This window comes from Salvelinus alpinus, chromosome 18 (assembly GCF_045679555.1).
Source record: "Salvelinus alpinus chromosome 18, SLU_Salpinus.1, whole genome shotgun sequence".
NCBI classification, from domain to species: Eukaryota; Metazoa; Chordata; class Actinopteri; order Salmoniformes; family Salmonidae; genus Salvelinus; species Salvelinus alpinus.
Genome location: NC_092103.1, coordinates 27,811,752 through 27,828,666, shown reverse-complemented (window position 1 = coordinate 27,828,666; position 16,915 = coordinate 27,811,752). Strand labels below are relative to the sequence as shown.

General features: G+C 43.7%; 1 protein-coding gene across 1 annotated transcript in view; it reads right to left on the bottom strand.

Annotated features, from left to right (window-relative positions):
• Nucleotides 1-7: 7 nt before the first annotated feature.
• LOC139544110 (high affinity cAMP-specific and IBMX-insensitive 3',5'-cyclic phosphodiesterase 8B-like) overlaps nt 8-16,915 on the bottom strand; it is a 70,525-nt gene continuing 53,617 nt past the window's right edge. The window contains exons 16-22 of the mRNA XM_071350872.1: nt 11,059-11,182; nt 9,939-10,137; nt 8,203-8,420; nt 7,739-7,877; nt 7,011-7,178; nt 5,004-5,133; nt 8-4,206 (exon numbers count right to left, since the gene is read on the bottom strand). Of these exons, the coding sequence (XP_071206973.1) occupies nt 4,097-4,206; nt 5,004-5,133; nt 7,011-7,178; nt 7,739-7,877; nt 8,203-8,420; nt 9,939-10,137; nt 11,059-11,182 (1,088 nt within the window). The 3' untranslated portion in view covers nt 8-4,096. The remainder of the gene's footprint in view (nt 4,207-5,003; nt 5,134-7,010; nt 7,179-7,738; nt 7,878-8,202; nt 8,421-9,938; nt 10,138-11,058; nt 11,183-16,915) is intronic.

The window sequence follows — 16,915 nt, the reverse complement described above, 5'->3', positions numbered from 1 at the left end:
ATATGTATATTTTTTAAATGTTTATTGTTTCTCACTAATACATTTAAAAAGTATTGACAAAGATAACCAAAATCAGACGTCCTCTGACAGAGACCAGAAAAGACTGAAATCATATCCACTCAACTCTGGAGGATCCAACCAGAACAGCTTTATAAACAACTAAAGCCTCAAACCATAAAATCCTTCCAAAATACATAAAACATTACCATTATACTTTACAGTTGCCTTTTCACGGCCAATAATGACAAAACAATGAATAATTACTTAAAAAAATAGAGCTTGTATACATTAACGCTTGTGGAGTTTCTATTGGTTGTTCTGAAGGAAAGGGATTGGCACGTTCTCTGTATCCATTGATGCCAGTCTCTGACCAATGACAGAGCCTGGTTAACATGACATCACAGGAGATGTCAGCCATGCTCTCACCTCAGCAGAAACGGTTTGTTTTGGGGGGAAAAGAGAGGAAAGGAGGTGAAGCATGAGGGTGACATCAGATTTGACCACATCTCACTGGACAACTGAAACAAAAGTCAATAAAAACATTGTTCTATTAAAAATAGATGAAGCTCAATGGAGAACAGTCCATGGGACACTACATAGTGGGTTGTTGAAGTCAGCAGTAGCTAGGTAGTATCCAGTGTCGTATATCAGTGAAACTATCAAAGCCTTGACAGAGTGAGCAATGGGAAGAGGTTTTAAGGCATTTGTCTTACCATGTTCTGAAACTAGCATACAGTCATTGTCAAACAGACTGTTCTCTCCATAATACCTGTAGTATTCACCTGTCGAGGGTCAGTCTCAAATGACACCATGTTCCCCACAAAGCACACTTCATTTGTCACTATATGGGGAATAGGGTGCCATTTAGGACATTAATATACTGTGATACTCTGACCAACAAGAGAACGAGGAGTTGAGGAATGTGAGACATGAGCCAGCTTAAAATTCTAAAGTAAAATAGGCCTACTCTGGCTTAGTCTAGTGGCTTTGTTCAGCTGCTCACTAACCCAAACAAACCGTTACATGAAACCAAACAAACCATTTGAAGCTAAATTAACCACATGAAGCCAAACAAACCATTCGAAGCCAAACAAACCATTTAAAGCTCAACAAACCATTTGAAGCCAAACAAACCATTTGAAGCTGAAGGAACACTGTTTCAGAGGAGAGGAGCAAAGTAAGGCACCTTGAAGAAGATCACTGTTCCTTCGGTTAACTACGTACCCCAGTTTAGTTTCTCTTGGTTGAATTTACACACATGCACGCATGCGCAAGCACTTTGAACTCAGAACTTACCACCCATTCATAACACATCTGACCATAGCTGCAGGAAGATGTTTGGGGGGGTGTCATATAATATTTTTTGGGGGCACGCGCTACAGACGGCTATATATCGGTCTGATAATAGAGGACTAGTAAATGCCCAGTGCACTACTTCTGTAATTAAAAAAAAATCAAATATCTGATTTTTCAGGGGAGACACCAGCACCCTCAGAACCCCTACTTCCAGCAGGCTATGCCTTTGACTGCCTGTCTTGTATGTCTACTGTGTAGCTGCACAAGGAAATTATTGGGGGGAAGAAAATAAAATAAATAAAATAAAGGACATTATTGGAACTGCATTTCCCACTGCCAACCAATGGAGGGAGACAGCTACACAGTAATGTGTTTTAGATGACGGGAAGGGGATGATAATGTCATTTTCAATCTTGTTTTAATAGCAGAGTCGGAGTTGAAAACCAAACAGAACCAAGCAGCAGTACAGGGTACTGGGAGCTGGCCTGATGGTCTCTTTTCCTAGAGAGGATCCAAAGACAGGGTCAATCTAGAATGACCCCATATTCCCCATAGAATGCACTACCATTCTGTACTGCACTTTATAGGTAATAGGTGCATTTAAGACGCAACTGTGTAAGCCCCAAAAGCTAAGTGTGCCAGTGTCTCTCACCACATACATCTCTGCCCCAAAAGTAGTGCACTACATAGGGAATAGTTTGAGCCAGGGCCATCCAAGTCTTTCATGCTGTGTCTCTCCCATGGTGGTTTCATCAGGCTGCTGTGAGGTGGCTCTCTGCTCAGACCACACTGCCATGCTACATCATAACGGACCAGCAACACGCTATGGGGACACAGGAGGGACAAAAAGCAGTTGGAAAATAAAATGTACTCCTACGTACAACTGCACTGCACACCAGAGAATAACTGGAATGTTAGAAATCAATGGGTTGGTTGTGCTTGGAATATTAACTTGCTTAGCCACTGCTCTCATGTTGCGATACTATAATTAGTTTCCTTCATATTTGGAGATTACAATTATCTACAGTATGTGTCCACATCAATGTGCCTAGTTAAATAAAGGTTAAATAAAATAAATAAATAAAACATGTGCCTTTGATATTTAAATGGATGCACTGGAACTTTATGACCTTTTTTAAGTAATGAATTATGATTAGCTTCAATGCAAGCTGTCATAAATATTACACTTAGCCTCCTGTAGGTCAGATAATTCACAACTTATTTGGTTTATAAGTGAAGATCAACAGTACTTAATATAGTGCTATTTTCTCCCACTTGTCGCTAATAGTGTTGTAATTCTGTTCTAATACTGTTTCCACTAAGCCCCAGTGTTGACAGGATAGTTCTCTTTTAAGAGCCATGTGGAGCAGAGTTCCAGAGGGGGCTGAGTGAGCGCTGGTTCTAGCCCCAGAGGGGAGCCTGATGGTGAGCTAGCTGCATGTGAGGCATGGCTCTCTGCACAGAGCTCTGGTTCTCCCCCATAGAGAGAGATATTACAGCAGTCAGTTCAGCTGGGCTCTACAAACCTCCTAGGTATGGAGCGAACACAGACCTCTTACTGCACTGGGGCTGCTGCCAAACACACGCACGCACGCACGCACGCACGCACGCACGCACACACACACAGTATGATTCTGCCTGACAGGGCTTATCAGAGCTCAATATTACTTAATACTTTCAGCTGGCGAGAGAACAAGTTAAGCGGAGTTACAATTTACAGTTGTCTGTTTGGTTGGAAGAGTGAGTACAGTGTACATGTGCTGGAGTGGACTGATTTCTCTCTACATGCTTTAGTTCTGTAATCATTCCGTGATCTCTCCTCTTTTAGCTGTAGAAGTTACAGTATAATGAAGCTTTGGTACCCATCTCAGCAGTACTACATACTACAGTAGAGAGACAGAAAGGTACAGTATGAGAAGAAACAGCAGACTCTTTTCTGAGAGAAGAGAGCAGAAAAACAGACAGGAAAAATAAAAGATTTTGAGAGTGACTTTGAGCTGCTAAAGTGCAGTTGGTTGGTTTGTAGCATGTTGGTCCTCACCCCTCAGGCTGGGACTGATTGGTTGGTGTCACCCCTCAGGATGGGACTGATTGGTTGGTGTCACCCCTCAGGCTTGGACTGATTGGTTGGTCCTCACCTCTCAGGCTGGGACTGATTAGTTGGTCCTCACCTCTCAGGCTGGGACTGATTGGTTGGTCCTCACCCCTCAGGCTGGGACTGATTGGTTGGTCCTCACCCCTCAGGCTGGGACTGATTGGTTGGTCCTCACCCCTCAGGCTGGGACTGATTGGTTGGTCCTTACCCAAAGGCCGGGACAGATGGTAAGGAGGACTGTAGAGTCCAATTAGGGGCCCAACATCTAAAATGTTACCCTATTCCCCATGTAGTGCACTATGTTTGACCAGAGCCCCCCATGCTAAATTTGGCAAGGGGCATCATAATGATTCTCTGTATGAAATCTGTTTTTGTAGTTTGAGGCAACATCAGATAACCAAAGATGGGAAATGTGTTTGGGTTGGGGCTCTGGTCAGAAGTAGTCCACTACATAGGGGATAGGGTGTCATTATGTCAGCCAGTATGACAGTCCCCTAGTTTCTTCTCAGGGCTCCAAGCTACAGACTGATGTTTGCAGGCTCTAAGGTCTGCAGACTGTAGTACAGTCCAATGTGTGTGGAGCTGGGTAGAATCACAGTGGGAGGGGCTTAATTCCAGTGCTGGGCTACATTCGCTGTCTCCCCCTGCCCTGAGAGAGGGAGGGATGGATGGAGGGATGAAGGGAGAGAGGGAGGGATGGAGGTGTCACGGAGGAGAAGGCGGACGCAGGCTCTTGCACTTCATGTCGTCCAGACCCTTCCAGTACTTGTAGTTCTCTGACAGATGCTCCATGAGGCCAGGTAGACTGGCGAAGGCTGGGGGACAGAGGAGAGTGTGAGGTTAACACACATCTGCATGCACACAAACACATGAGCCAGCGGTAGTTTCCACACAAGGAAATGACAGCTAGGGCAATTAGGTCTCAAGCAGTTTGTGTTTGTGTGGGTGTTGTTTACTTCCTAGTTTCCAACTCATTGGTTGCCCCTCTGTCTGAGCCTGACCTGACAACCACCCGACAACAACCCAGCCTTGACCCTGGCGAATTAAAACCTGCTGTGTGAGTGTGTTTGTGCGTTATGCTTGTGTGTGTGTGCATCTTTGTGCTTCTGTGTGCACTTTTGCATCTGAATGTGTGTGCTTTTGTGTGTGTGTACAGTAGGTTCTGCTTCAGTGCATCTCGACTTAACCCCTCCGGCCCCCCGGATACCCACCCCTGCCCCTCCACCCTTTCCCAGTGGCCTCTGGGAATTTTCCGTGACATCACCAGCTTTGTTCACTGTAAACACATGTATTCTCTTCTCTGGGGGGGTAACCCCCAGCAACACCCCAGAGATCAGGGTTAATTTCATGGGAACGGGGAGATGGGAGTTATTATATCCTATCCTCCCTCCCTCCTCTTCACCCCTTCGTTTGGCTCCCCTCCCCTTCTCCCTCCCTCTCTATTTCCTTTGGGCTACTGTGCTCTACTGTGACGGGAAAAGGGAGGCTCTACCTCCTTTACAGGGATGGAGGAAGTAGAAGAGAGGAGGAAAGGCCTGTGATCCGTGTTCCCTCCACCTCCCAGTGGATCCCCTGTGCCCTTCTAACCTCGGCACCGTGGGTGTGTTCTTACCATCCCAGGCGTCAAACATGTCTGTGATGAAGTAATCTATGAAGGAGATCTGAGACTTGGGGATACTGCAGGTGTTCCTGTCAAATACAGGCATGACCACCGGTAGAGCCTCTCTCTTCTCCTCATCAGTCTGAAACACACATAGATTCACACAGGTTAACACACACACACACACACACACACACACACACACACACACACACACACACACACACACACACACACACACACACACACACACACACACACACACACACACACACACACACAGGCTAACACACACAGGTTAACACACACATAGATTTACACACAGCCCCCCCCCCCCCCCCACACACACACACTATAGTATTTACAGTATGTACATACTCACAACACACATGCATTTCCTGGATGCCAAAAGATAGTGCCACAAGGTCAGACAGAGAGGAAGAAAGACAAAGAGAGAGAGAGAGAGACAAAGAGAGAGAGAGACAAAGAGAGAGAGAGAGAGAGAGAGAGAGAGAGAGAGAGAGAGAGAGAGAGAGAGAGAGAGAGAGAGAGCAGATTTATAGGTGTACACGGATACACTACATGACCAAAAGGTTGTGGACACCTGTTCGTCAAACTATTCATTACAAAATCATGGGAATTAATATGGAGTTGGTCCCCTCTTTGCTTCTATAACAGCCTCCACTCTTCTGGGAAGGCTTTCCACTAGATGTTGGAACATTGCTGCGGGGACTTTCATTCAGCTACAAGAACATCAGTGAGATCGGGCACTGATGTTGGGCAATTAGGCCTGGCTTGCAGTCTGCGTTCCAATTCATCCCAAAGGTGTTCAATGGGGTTGAGGTCAGGGCTCTGTGCAGGGCAATCAAGTTCTTCTACACTTATCTCGACAAATCATTTCTGTATGGACCTTGCTATGTGCACAGGGGCATTGTCATGCTGAAACAGGAAAGGGCCTTCCCCAAACTGTTGCCACAAAGTTGGAAGCACAGAATCGTTTAGAATGTCATTGTATGCTGTAGCGTTAAGATTTCCCTTCACTGGAACTAAGGGGCCTAGCCCAAACCATGAAAAACAACCCCAGACCATTATTCCTCCTCCAACAAACTTTACAGTTGGCCATATGCATTCAGGCAGGCAGCGTTCTCCTGGCATCCGCCAAACCCAGATTCATCCGTCAGACTGCCAGATGGTGAATCTTGATTCATCACTCCAGAGAACGTGTTTCTACTGCTCCAGAGTCCAATGATGGCGAGCTTTACACCACTCCAGCCAGCGTATGGCATTGCGCATAGTGATCTTAGGCTTGTGTGCGGCTGCTTGGCCATGGAAACCCATTTCATGAAGCTCCCAACGAACAGTTATTTTGCTTACAATGTTTCCAGAGAGAGTTTGGAACTCGGTAGTGAGTGTTGCAACCGAGGGCAGACAATTTTTATGAGCTATACACTTCAGTTCTCGGCGGTCCCGTTCTGTGAGCTTGTGTGGCCTACCACTTTGCGGCTGAGCCGTTGTTGCTCCAAGACGTTTCCAATTCACAATAACAGCACTTACAGTTGACCGGGGCAGCTCTAGCAGGGCAGAAATTTGACGAACTGACTTGTTGGAAAGGTGGCATCCTATGACGGTGCCATGTTGAAAGTCACTGAGCTCTTCAGTAAGGCCATTCTTCTGCAAATGTTTGTCTACGGAGATTGCATGGCTGTGTGCTCGATTTTATACACCTTTCAGCCGAATCCACTAATGTGAAGGGGTGTCTACATACCTTTGCACATATAATGTAGCTGAGTAGGCAGTTGTTAAGGTCAGGATTGCCAGCTGCAAACTCCTATAGCACCAGAACAGTCTGAGCTGCAATGACACACTCCCCTTTCCTCATTCTAACCCCTCGCTGTCCCCTTCCCCCTCTCCATTCCTTTACCTTCTGCCCTGTTACCCTTTAATCCCACATTTAACATATAGCCATCCACTCCTCCAGCAGCCCTCTCTTCCTCCTTCCATCCCTGTCAGCCCGCTCACCTGGGAAAAGTACTCCTCAGAGATGCGTCCGGCCCATTCTATGCAGAGCTCCAGAGGTCTACAGGGGTTGGCCACATCAGCACACTTTATCATCATCCTCTTGATCAGCAGCCGGTTCTCTGGGCTGTTCCTGATGCTGGCTGGACCCTCGCTGTCACTGCCTTCACTCTGTTACAGAGAAACACACACACACAAGGTCAAAGACACACACACACACACGTTTCGATGCACACACAATCAGTCAGAAACACACACACACACACACACACACACACACACACACACACACACACACACACACACACACACACACACACACACACACACACACACACACACACACACACACACACACACACACACACACACACACACACACACAGCGGCCAGACAGGCTACTGCCCACGAGGCCAATGATTGCAAATCTCAGATAGGGGCTTCAAACTGGAGTCACATGCTCTGAATAGAGTATTTTCCACTAGAACTCTCCATTGTTGAATGTCAAAATATTTAGCCTTTTATTCCTATTTTCTCATTAATGCTCATTGAATATACTGTATTTAAGAACTAAAACTGTTTCTATCTCTTCTGTTCCCACTCAATTGGCTAATGTTAACAACCATCTTTATTATGTAATAATAAACTACACATGCACATGGACGCTAGCACACACACACAAACACACACACACACATATACATATACACAGACAAGGTGCTGTGTCTTACATTTGAACTGGACTCCTCGATGGCAGCCATTGGTTTGTTGATGCTGTTGGCAAACTTGTTGACGTGTTCAAAATGACGGGTCATCTCTGTAGCCAGCACCATGTCTATGATTGCCTGCCTCAACGTCCTGAACTGAGTCCTAATATAAACACACAGAGAGGAACTTACAGGACCAGGATAGTCAACTGTCCTCACTGTTTTCCAAGAAGTTCTAGGTCCATAAAAACCTAGAAGTTAATCACATCACATGATATGTTCCAGGGTAATAACCCAACATGATCCATATCTGTCGCCAGTAGTTATGTGGTCTCTCTGATGGCTTAGAGGAAGGCATGTTAATTCATTATTTTAACAAGCACACCAGATCGGTCTGTGCACAAACAGACCTGGGACCAGGCTAGCAAGCACTCAAAGCTCCAGGTGGAAACCATTATTTTCTCTCCTAGACTCTCTCCTGACTGTACCTGTCGATGTTTTTGAAGATGTTGCTCTTGATATCCCTGACGGTGAGTTGGAATGCGAGGGCGGCATGGTGACTCTCCAACACTGCAGTGTCGTTATACAGGATGGCCAGCTCACTTCCTGCATTACACAGGAAGCTGTTGGTCCTCCCTGGGTGGTCCACATCATGGACCGTCGCCGCGATCAGTGCAGCCACCTCGTCCAGCTGGTCCAGACTGCCCTGAGAACACGACACAACCAGGAAGTAGTGTTAGTAAACTAAAACTCCCATGAGCCCCGGGGGACATATAGCAATCAGGAAGTGACATCAGTGTCAAACTTCCACAGAAGCACAGATAATAGAAAAAATGTAGTAGGGAGCTCAGTTTCCTACCACTTTTACAATCTACGGTTTCTCTTAATAGAAAATCATATGCACCTATGAATCAGTGATGGGACTGAGACAGCAAAATACTTTTGGGAGTTAGACTTTTAGACCAGTTTTTTGTTGTTGAAATTGTGCATAAAATATAAATACTGCCTAGTCTCTCTCTGTCACGACTTCCGCCGAAGTCGGCTCCTCTCCTTGTTCGGGCGGCGTTCGGCGGTCAACGTCACCGGCTTTCTAGCCATCGCCAGTCCATTTTCTCATTGTTCCATTTGTTTTGTCTTGTTCCCTGCACATTTGGTTTGCATTCCCTAATCACACTGCATGTATTTATTCCTCTGTTCCCCCCCATGTCTTTGTGTGAAATTGTTTTGTTACGTGTTTAGTGTGATGTGCCAGACTGGTTTTTCCACCGGGTATCGTATTTTGACCCGTTGTATGTATTTGTCATAGTGTTTTCGCGCTTATTGACTTTTACCTGTGGCTGGAGGATTTTGGACGCAGTTGCGTCTGTCTTTTGTGCTGTTGCCAAATAAAAGTGCGCCTGATCACAACTCACTGCTCTCCTGCACCTGATTTCGTACCAGTAGCGCACAACTTGGACACTCTCAGCATAACCTCATACTCAACAAATGAATAATACCAAATAATGCACGCCATGCAAGCACAAGTAATAATAATAATCACTAGCAAATGTTCACTTTATGACAAGGAGAGGAGATATTTATTGGAGGGGAGAAGCAGGGAGAAAAGAGAGGGAAAGTATGAGGATCTCAATGCCCTCAAGGCAAAACACTTATTGACTGAGTCAAATATGAGAACAAGACCGAAGCTATAAAAACATCCCCATTCCAACTCTCACTGGTCACTGACATACATTCACCTCCTGCCAAGCAAAGAAAACTGATACTCTACTCTACTCGCGCACACACACACACACACACACACACACACACACACACACACACACACACACACACACACACACACACACACACACACACACACACACACACACACACACACACACACACACACACACACACACACACACACACACTATTGAAAACCCTTCACAGTGAATTACGTAGTAGATCAACTTATCAATCAATCAGCACATTGATATGGCAGGCGAAATATTGTAATTTAGTAATTTCATTTGTGTTCATAAGTGGTGTACGCATATCCAACAATTGTCCAACCAGAAGGTTTTCTTCGGGTTGGTGTGTGGTAGGAGTGTGTTTGTGTGTGTGTGTGTGTGTGTGTGTGTGTGTGTGTGTGTGTGTGTGTGTGTGTGTGTGTGTGTGTGTGTGTGTGTGTGTGTGTGTGTGTGTGTGTGTGTGTGTATGCTGGTATGTGTGTTTGGTATACCTTGACCTTCTCCTTGCGTAGGAAGTAGGCAGTAGCGTGTAGGACGTCAGCGGCGTGGGTGGAGTTGTGGTAGGAGTTGGAGGCATGGTAGTTAGCCTCTATGACCTGCAGCCAGCAGCGTAGCGTAGCCTCACTGCAGCTCAGGAACTCACACACACTGAAGCGTGCAAAGATCTTCAAGCCCAGGTAGGTCAGAGGTCTGTGGGGATGACAGAGAGAGGACAGGGAGGTAGATGAGTGATAGAAGGAGGATGTTCTTTCCCTTCTGTATTGGTGTACACTGAATACACCAAACATTAGGAACACCTTCCTAATATTGAGTTGCATGAAAAACTCCAGCAGCTCTGCAGTTCTTGACACAAAATGGCACCTACCACCATACCCTGTTCAAAGGCACTTAAATATTTTGTCGTGGCCATTCACCCTCTGAATGGCACACATACACAATCCATGTCTCAATTGTCTCAAGACTAAGAAATCCTTCTTTAACCTGTCTCCTCCCCTTCATTTACACTGATTAGAGTGGATTTAACAGGTGACATCCATAAGGGATCATAGCTTTCACCTGGTCAGTGTATGTCATGGAAAGAGCAGGTGTTCATAATGTTTTGTACACTGAGTGTATAGTAACCTCTATCTTCCATTTCCCTTAACCCCCGAACAACCTATCCTTCTCTTACTCATCACCACTTCCCTCAACTGTCCAGCTCCTGTCCTCTCGCTCTCTCCACCCACTCTCCGTCTCCTCGCTCTCCCTCCATACCTCATACAGGTGGCAGCCTCCAGCTCCTGTCCTCTCTCTCTTTCCTTCTCTCTCGCCACCCCCCTCTCCCTCTCCCTCCATACCTCTTACAGGTGGCAGCCTCCAGCTCCTGTCCTCTCTCTCTTTCCTTCTCTCTCTCCACCCCCCTCTCCCTCTCCTCCCCCTCCCTCCATACCTCATACAGGTGGCAGCCTCCAGCTCCTGTCCTCTCTCTCTTTCCTTCTCTCGCCACCCCCCTCTCCCTCTCCTCCCTCTCCCTCCATACCTCTTACAGGTGGCAGCCTCCAGCTCCTGTCCTCTCTCTCTTTCCTTCTCTCTCGCCACCCCCCTCTCCCTCTCCTCCCTCTCCCTCCATACCTCTTACAGGTGGCAGCCTCCAGCTCTAGGATGTTAAAGTCCCATTGGTCCTCGTCATCCAGCATCTCAGCGATGGCCGGAGGGATGTCATTCAGCGTTACTGGGATGACCAGCTGACTCATATCTGGAGACACACAAACACGCACAGATTGAAAAAACGGCTAGCTGGAGCTTGTTTGGGCTGTTGGCTGCATATGCCCTCACCTGCTAGTAACTTCTAGTGATTCACTAAGATCTGCCCACTATAGTGTTGTTCTGTAAGAACGTGATCTTAAGGCCCATAACTGTGCTCTTGTTTGTCACCACACACACAAACGCGGACACAGCTGTTTCCATTTGAAGTGGTTTTATGTGTGTTTATATTCGCTGGACACACATACTTCAGTTAGGAACAACATGTGAAAGTCCATACACTTCAAATTAAATCAAATTGTATTTGTCACATGCGCCGAATACAACAGGTGTAGACCTTACCGTGAAATGCTTACTTACAAGCCCTCAACCAACAATGCAGTTCAATAAATAGAGTTAAGAAAAGTGACTATGCATAGATAATAAACAGCGAGTAGCAGCAGTGTAAAAATACACTTCAGTTAGGAACAGCATGTGGAAGTCTATACACTTTAGTTAGGAACAGCATGTGAAAGTCTATACACTTTAGTTAGGAACAGCATGTGAAAGTCTATACACTTCAGTTAGGAACAGCATGTGAAAGTCTATACACTTCAGTTAGGAACAGCATGTGGAAGTCTATACACTTTAGTTAGGAACAGCATGTGGAAGTCTATACACTTCAGTTAGGAACAGCATGTGGAAGTCTATACACTTCAGTTAGGAACAGCATGTGGAAGTCTATACACTTTAGTTAGGAACAGCATGTGGAGGTCTATACACTTTAGTTAGGAACAGCATGTGGAAGTCTATACACTTTAGTTAGGAACAGCATGTGGAAGTCTATACACTTTAGTTAGGAACAGCATGTGGAGGTCTATACACTTTAGTTAGGAACAGCATGTGGAAGTCTATACACTTTAGTTAGGAACAGCATGTGGAAGTCTATACACTTTAGTTAGGAACAGCATGTGGAGGTCTATACACTTTAGTTAGGAACAGCATGTGGAAGTCTATACACTTTAGTTAGGAACAGCATGTGGAGGTCTATACACTTTAGATAGGAACAGCATGTGAAAGTCTATACACTTTAGTTAGGAACAGCATGTGGAAGTCTATACACTTTAGTTAGGAACAGCATGTGGAAGTCTATACACTTTAGTTAGGAACAGCATGTGGAGGTCTATACACTTTAGATAGGAACAGCATGTGGAAGTCTATACACTTTAGTTAGGAACAGCATGTGGAAGTCTATACACTTTAGATAGGAACAGCATGTGGAAGTCTATACACTTTAGATAGGAACAGCATGTGAAAGTCTATACACTTTAGATAGGAACAGCATGTGAAAGTCTATACACTTTAGTTAGGAACAGCATGTGGAAGTCTATACACTTTAGTTAGGAACAGCATGTGGAAGTCTATACACTTTAGTTAGGAACAGCATGTGGAAGTCTATACACTTCAGTTAGGAACAGCATGTGAAAGTCTATACACTTTAGTTAGGAACAGCATGTGAAAGTCTATACACTTCAGTTAGGAACAGCATGTGGAAGTCTATACACTTTAGTTAGGAACAGCATGTGGAGGTCTATACACTTTAGATAGGAACAGCATGTGAAAGTCTATACACTTTAGTTAGGAACAGCATGTGGAAGTCTATACACTTTAGTTAGGAACAGCATGTGGAAGTCTATACACTTTAGTTAGGAACAGCAGGAGGTACAGCATGTGGAAGTCTATACACTTTAGTTAGGAACAGCATGTGGAGGTCTATACACTTTAGATAGGAACAGCATGTGGAAGTCTATACACTTTAGTTAGGAACAGCATGTGAAAGTCTATACACTTTAGTTAGGAACAGCATGTGAAAGTCTATACACTTCAGTTAGGAACAGCATGTGGAAGTCTATACACTTCAGTTAGGAACAGCATGTGGAGGTCTATACACTACAGTTAGGAACAGCATGTGAAAGTCTATACACTTTAGTTAGGAACAGCATGTGGAAGTCTATACACTTTAGTTAGGAACAGCATGTGGAAGTCTATACACTTTAGTTAGGAACAGCATGTGAAAGTCTATACACTTTAGTTAAGAACAGCATGTGAAAGTCTATACACTTTAGTTAGGAACAGCATGTGAAAGTCTATACACTTTAGTTAGGAACAGCATGTGAAAGTCTATACACTTTAGTTAGGAACAGCATGTGAAAGTCTATACACTTTAGTTAGGAACAGCATGTGGAGGTCTATACACTTTAGTTAGGAACAGCATGTGAAAGTCTATACACTTTAGTTAGGAACAGCATGTGGAGGTCTATACACTTTAGTTAGGAACAGCATGTGAAAGTCTATACACTTTAGTTAGGAACAGCATGTGGAGGTCTATACACTTCAGTTAGGAACAGCATGTGAAAGTCTATACACTTTAGTTAGGAACAGCATGTGGAAGTCTATACACTTTAGTTGGGAACAGCATGTGGAAGTCTATACACTTCAGTTAGGAACAGCATGTGGAAGTCTATACACTTTAGTTAGGAACAGCATGTGGAAGTCGATACACTTTAGTTATGAACAGCATGTGAAAGTCTATACATTTTAGTTAGGAACAGCATGTGAAAGTCTATACACTTTAGTTAGGAACAGCATGTGAAAGTCTATACACTTTAGTTAGGAACAGCATGTGGAAGTCTATACACTTTAGTTAGGAACAGCATGTGGAAGTCTATACACTTTAGTTGGGAACAGCATGTGGAAGTCTATACACTTTAGTTAGGAACAGCATGTGGAAGTCTATACACTTTAGTTAGGAACAGCATGTGAAAGTCTATACACTTTAGATAGGAACAGCATGTGGAAGTCTATACACTTTAGTTAGGAACAGCATGTGGAAGTCTATACACTTTAGTTAGGAACAGCATGTGAAAGTCTATACACTTTAGATAGGAACAGCATGTGGAAGTCTATACACTTTAGTTAGGAACAGCATGTGGAAGTCTATACACTTCAGTTAGGAACAGCATGTGGAGGTCTATACACTTCAGTTAGGAACAGCATGTGAAAGTCTATACACTTTAGTTAGGAACAGCATGTGGAAGTCTATACACTTTAGTTAGGAACAGCATGTGGAAGTCTATACACTTTAGTTAGGAACAGCATGTGGAAGTCTATACACTTTAGTTAGGAACAGCATGTGAAAGTCTATACACTTCAGTTAGGAACAGCATGTGAAAGTCTATACACTTTAGTTAGGAACAGCATGTGGATGTCTATACACTTCGTAGGAACAGCATGTGAAAGTCTATACACTTCAGTTAGGAACAGCATGTGAAAGTCTTATACACTTCAGTTAGGAAACAGCATGTGGAAAGTCTATAGCACTTCAGTTAGGAACAGCATGTGGAAGTCTATACACTTCAGTTAGGAACAGCATGTGGAAGTCTATACACTTTAGTTAGGAACAGCATGTGGAAGTCTATACACTTTAGTTAGGAACAGCATGTGGAAGTCTATACACTTTAGTTAGGAAAAGCATGTGGAAGTCTATACACTTTAGTTAGGAACAGCATGTGGAAGTCTATACACTTCAGTTAGGAACAGCATGTGAAAGTCTATACACTTTAGTTAGGAACAGCATGTGGAAGTCTATACACTTCAGTTAGGAACAGCATGTGGAAGTCTATACACTTTAGTTAGGAACAGCATGTGAAAGTCTATACACTTCAGTTAGGAACAGCATGTGGAAGTCTATACACTTTAGTTAGGAACAGCATGTGGAAGTCTATACACTTTAGTTAGGAACAGCATGTGGAAGTCTATACACTTCAGTTAGGAACAGCATGTGGAAGTCTATACACTTTAGTTAGGAACAGCATGTGAAAGTCTATACACTTCAGTTAGGAACAGCATGTGGAAGTCTATACACTTCAGTTAGGAACAGCATGTGGAAGTCTATACACTTTAGTTAGGAACAGCATGTGGAAGTCTATACACTTTAGTTAGGAACAGCATGTGGAAGTCTATACACTTCAGTTAGGAACAGCATGTGGAAGTCTATACACTTCAGTTAGGAACAGCATGTGGAAGTCTATACACTTTAGTTAGGAACAGCATGTGGAAGTCTATACACTTCAGTTAGGAACAGCATGTGAAAGTCTATACACTTTAGTTAGGAACAGCATGTGGAAGTCTATACACTTCAGTTAGGAACAGCATGTGGAAGTCTATACACTTTAGTTAGGAACAGCATGTGAAAGTCTATACACTTCAGTTAGGAACAGCATGTGGAAGTCTATACACTTTAGTTAGGAACAGCATGTGGAAGTCTATACACTTTAGTTAGGAACAGCATGTGGAAGTCTATACACTTCAGTTAGGAACAGCATGTGGAAGTCTATACACTTTAGTTAGGAACAGCATGTGAAAGTCTATACACTTCAGTTAGGAACAGCATGTGGAAGTCTATACACTTTAGTTAGGAACAGCATGTGGAGGTCTATACACTACAGTTAGGAACAGCATGTGAAAGGCTATACACTTTAGTTAGGAACAGCATGTGGAGGTCTATACACTTTAGTTAGGAACAGCATGTGGAAGTCTATACACTTTAGTTAGGAACAGCATGTGGAGGTCTATACACTTTAGTTAGGAACAGCATGTGAAAGTCTATACACTTTAGTTAGGAACAGCATGTGAAAGTCTATACACTTTAGTTAGGAACAGCATGTGAAAGTCTATACACTTTAGTTAGGAACAGCATGTGGAAGTCTATACACTTTAGTTAGGAACAGCATGTGGAAGTCTATACACTTTAGTTGGGAACAGCATGTGGAAGTCTATACACTTTAGTTAGGAACAGCATGTGGAAGTCTATACACTTTAGTTAGGAACAGCATGTGGAAGTCTATACACTTTAGTTAGGAACAGCATGTGAAAGTCTATACACTTCAGTTAGGAACAGCATGTGAAAGTCTATACACTTTAGTTAAGAACAGCATGTGAAAGTCTATACACTTTAGTTAGGAACAGCATGTGAAAGTCTATACACTTTAGTTAGGAACAGCATGTGGAGGTCTATACACTTTAGTTAGGAACAGCATGTGGAAGTCTATACACTTTAGTTAGGAACAGCATGTGGAAGTCTATACACTTTAGTTAGGAACAGCATGTGGAAGTCTATACACTTTAGTTAGGAACAGCATGTGAAAGTCTATACACTTTAGTTAGGAACAGCATGTGGAAGTCTATACACTTTAGTTGGGAACAGCATGTGGAAGTCTATACACTTTAGTTAGGAACAGCATGTGGAAGTCTATACACTTTAGTTAGGAACAGCATGTGAAAGTCTATACACTTTAGTTAGGAACAGCATGTGGAGGTCTATACACTTTAGTTAGGAACAGCATGTGAAAGTCTATACACTTCAGTTAGGAACAGCATGTGGAAGTCTATACACTTTAGTTAGGAACAGCATGTGGAAGTCTATACACTTTAGTTAAGAACAGCATGTGAAAGTCTATACACTTTAGTTAGGAACAGCATGTGAAAGTCTATACACTTTAGTTAGGAACAGCATGTGGAAGTCTATACACTTCAGTTAGGAACAGCATGTGGAAGTCTATACACTTCAGTTAGGAACAGCATGTGAAAGTCTATACACTTTAGTTAGGAACAGCATGTGAAAGTCTATACACTTTAGTTAGGAACAGCATGTGAAAGTCTATACACTTCAGTTAGGAACAGCATG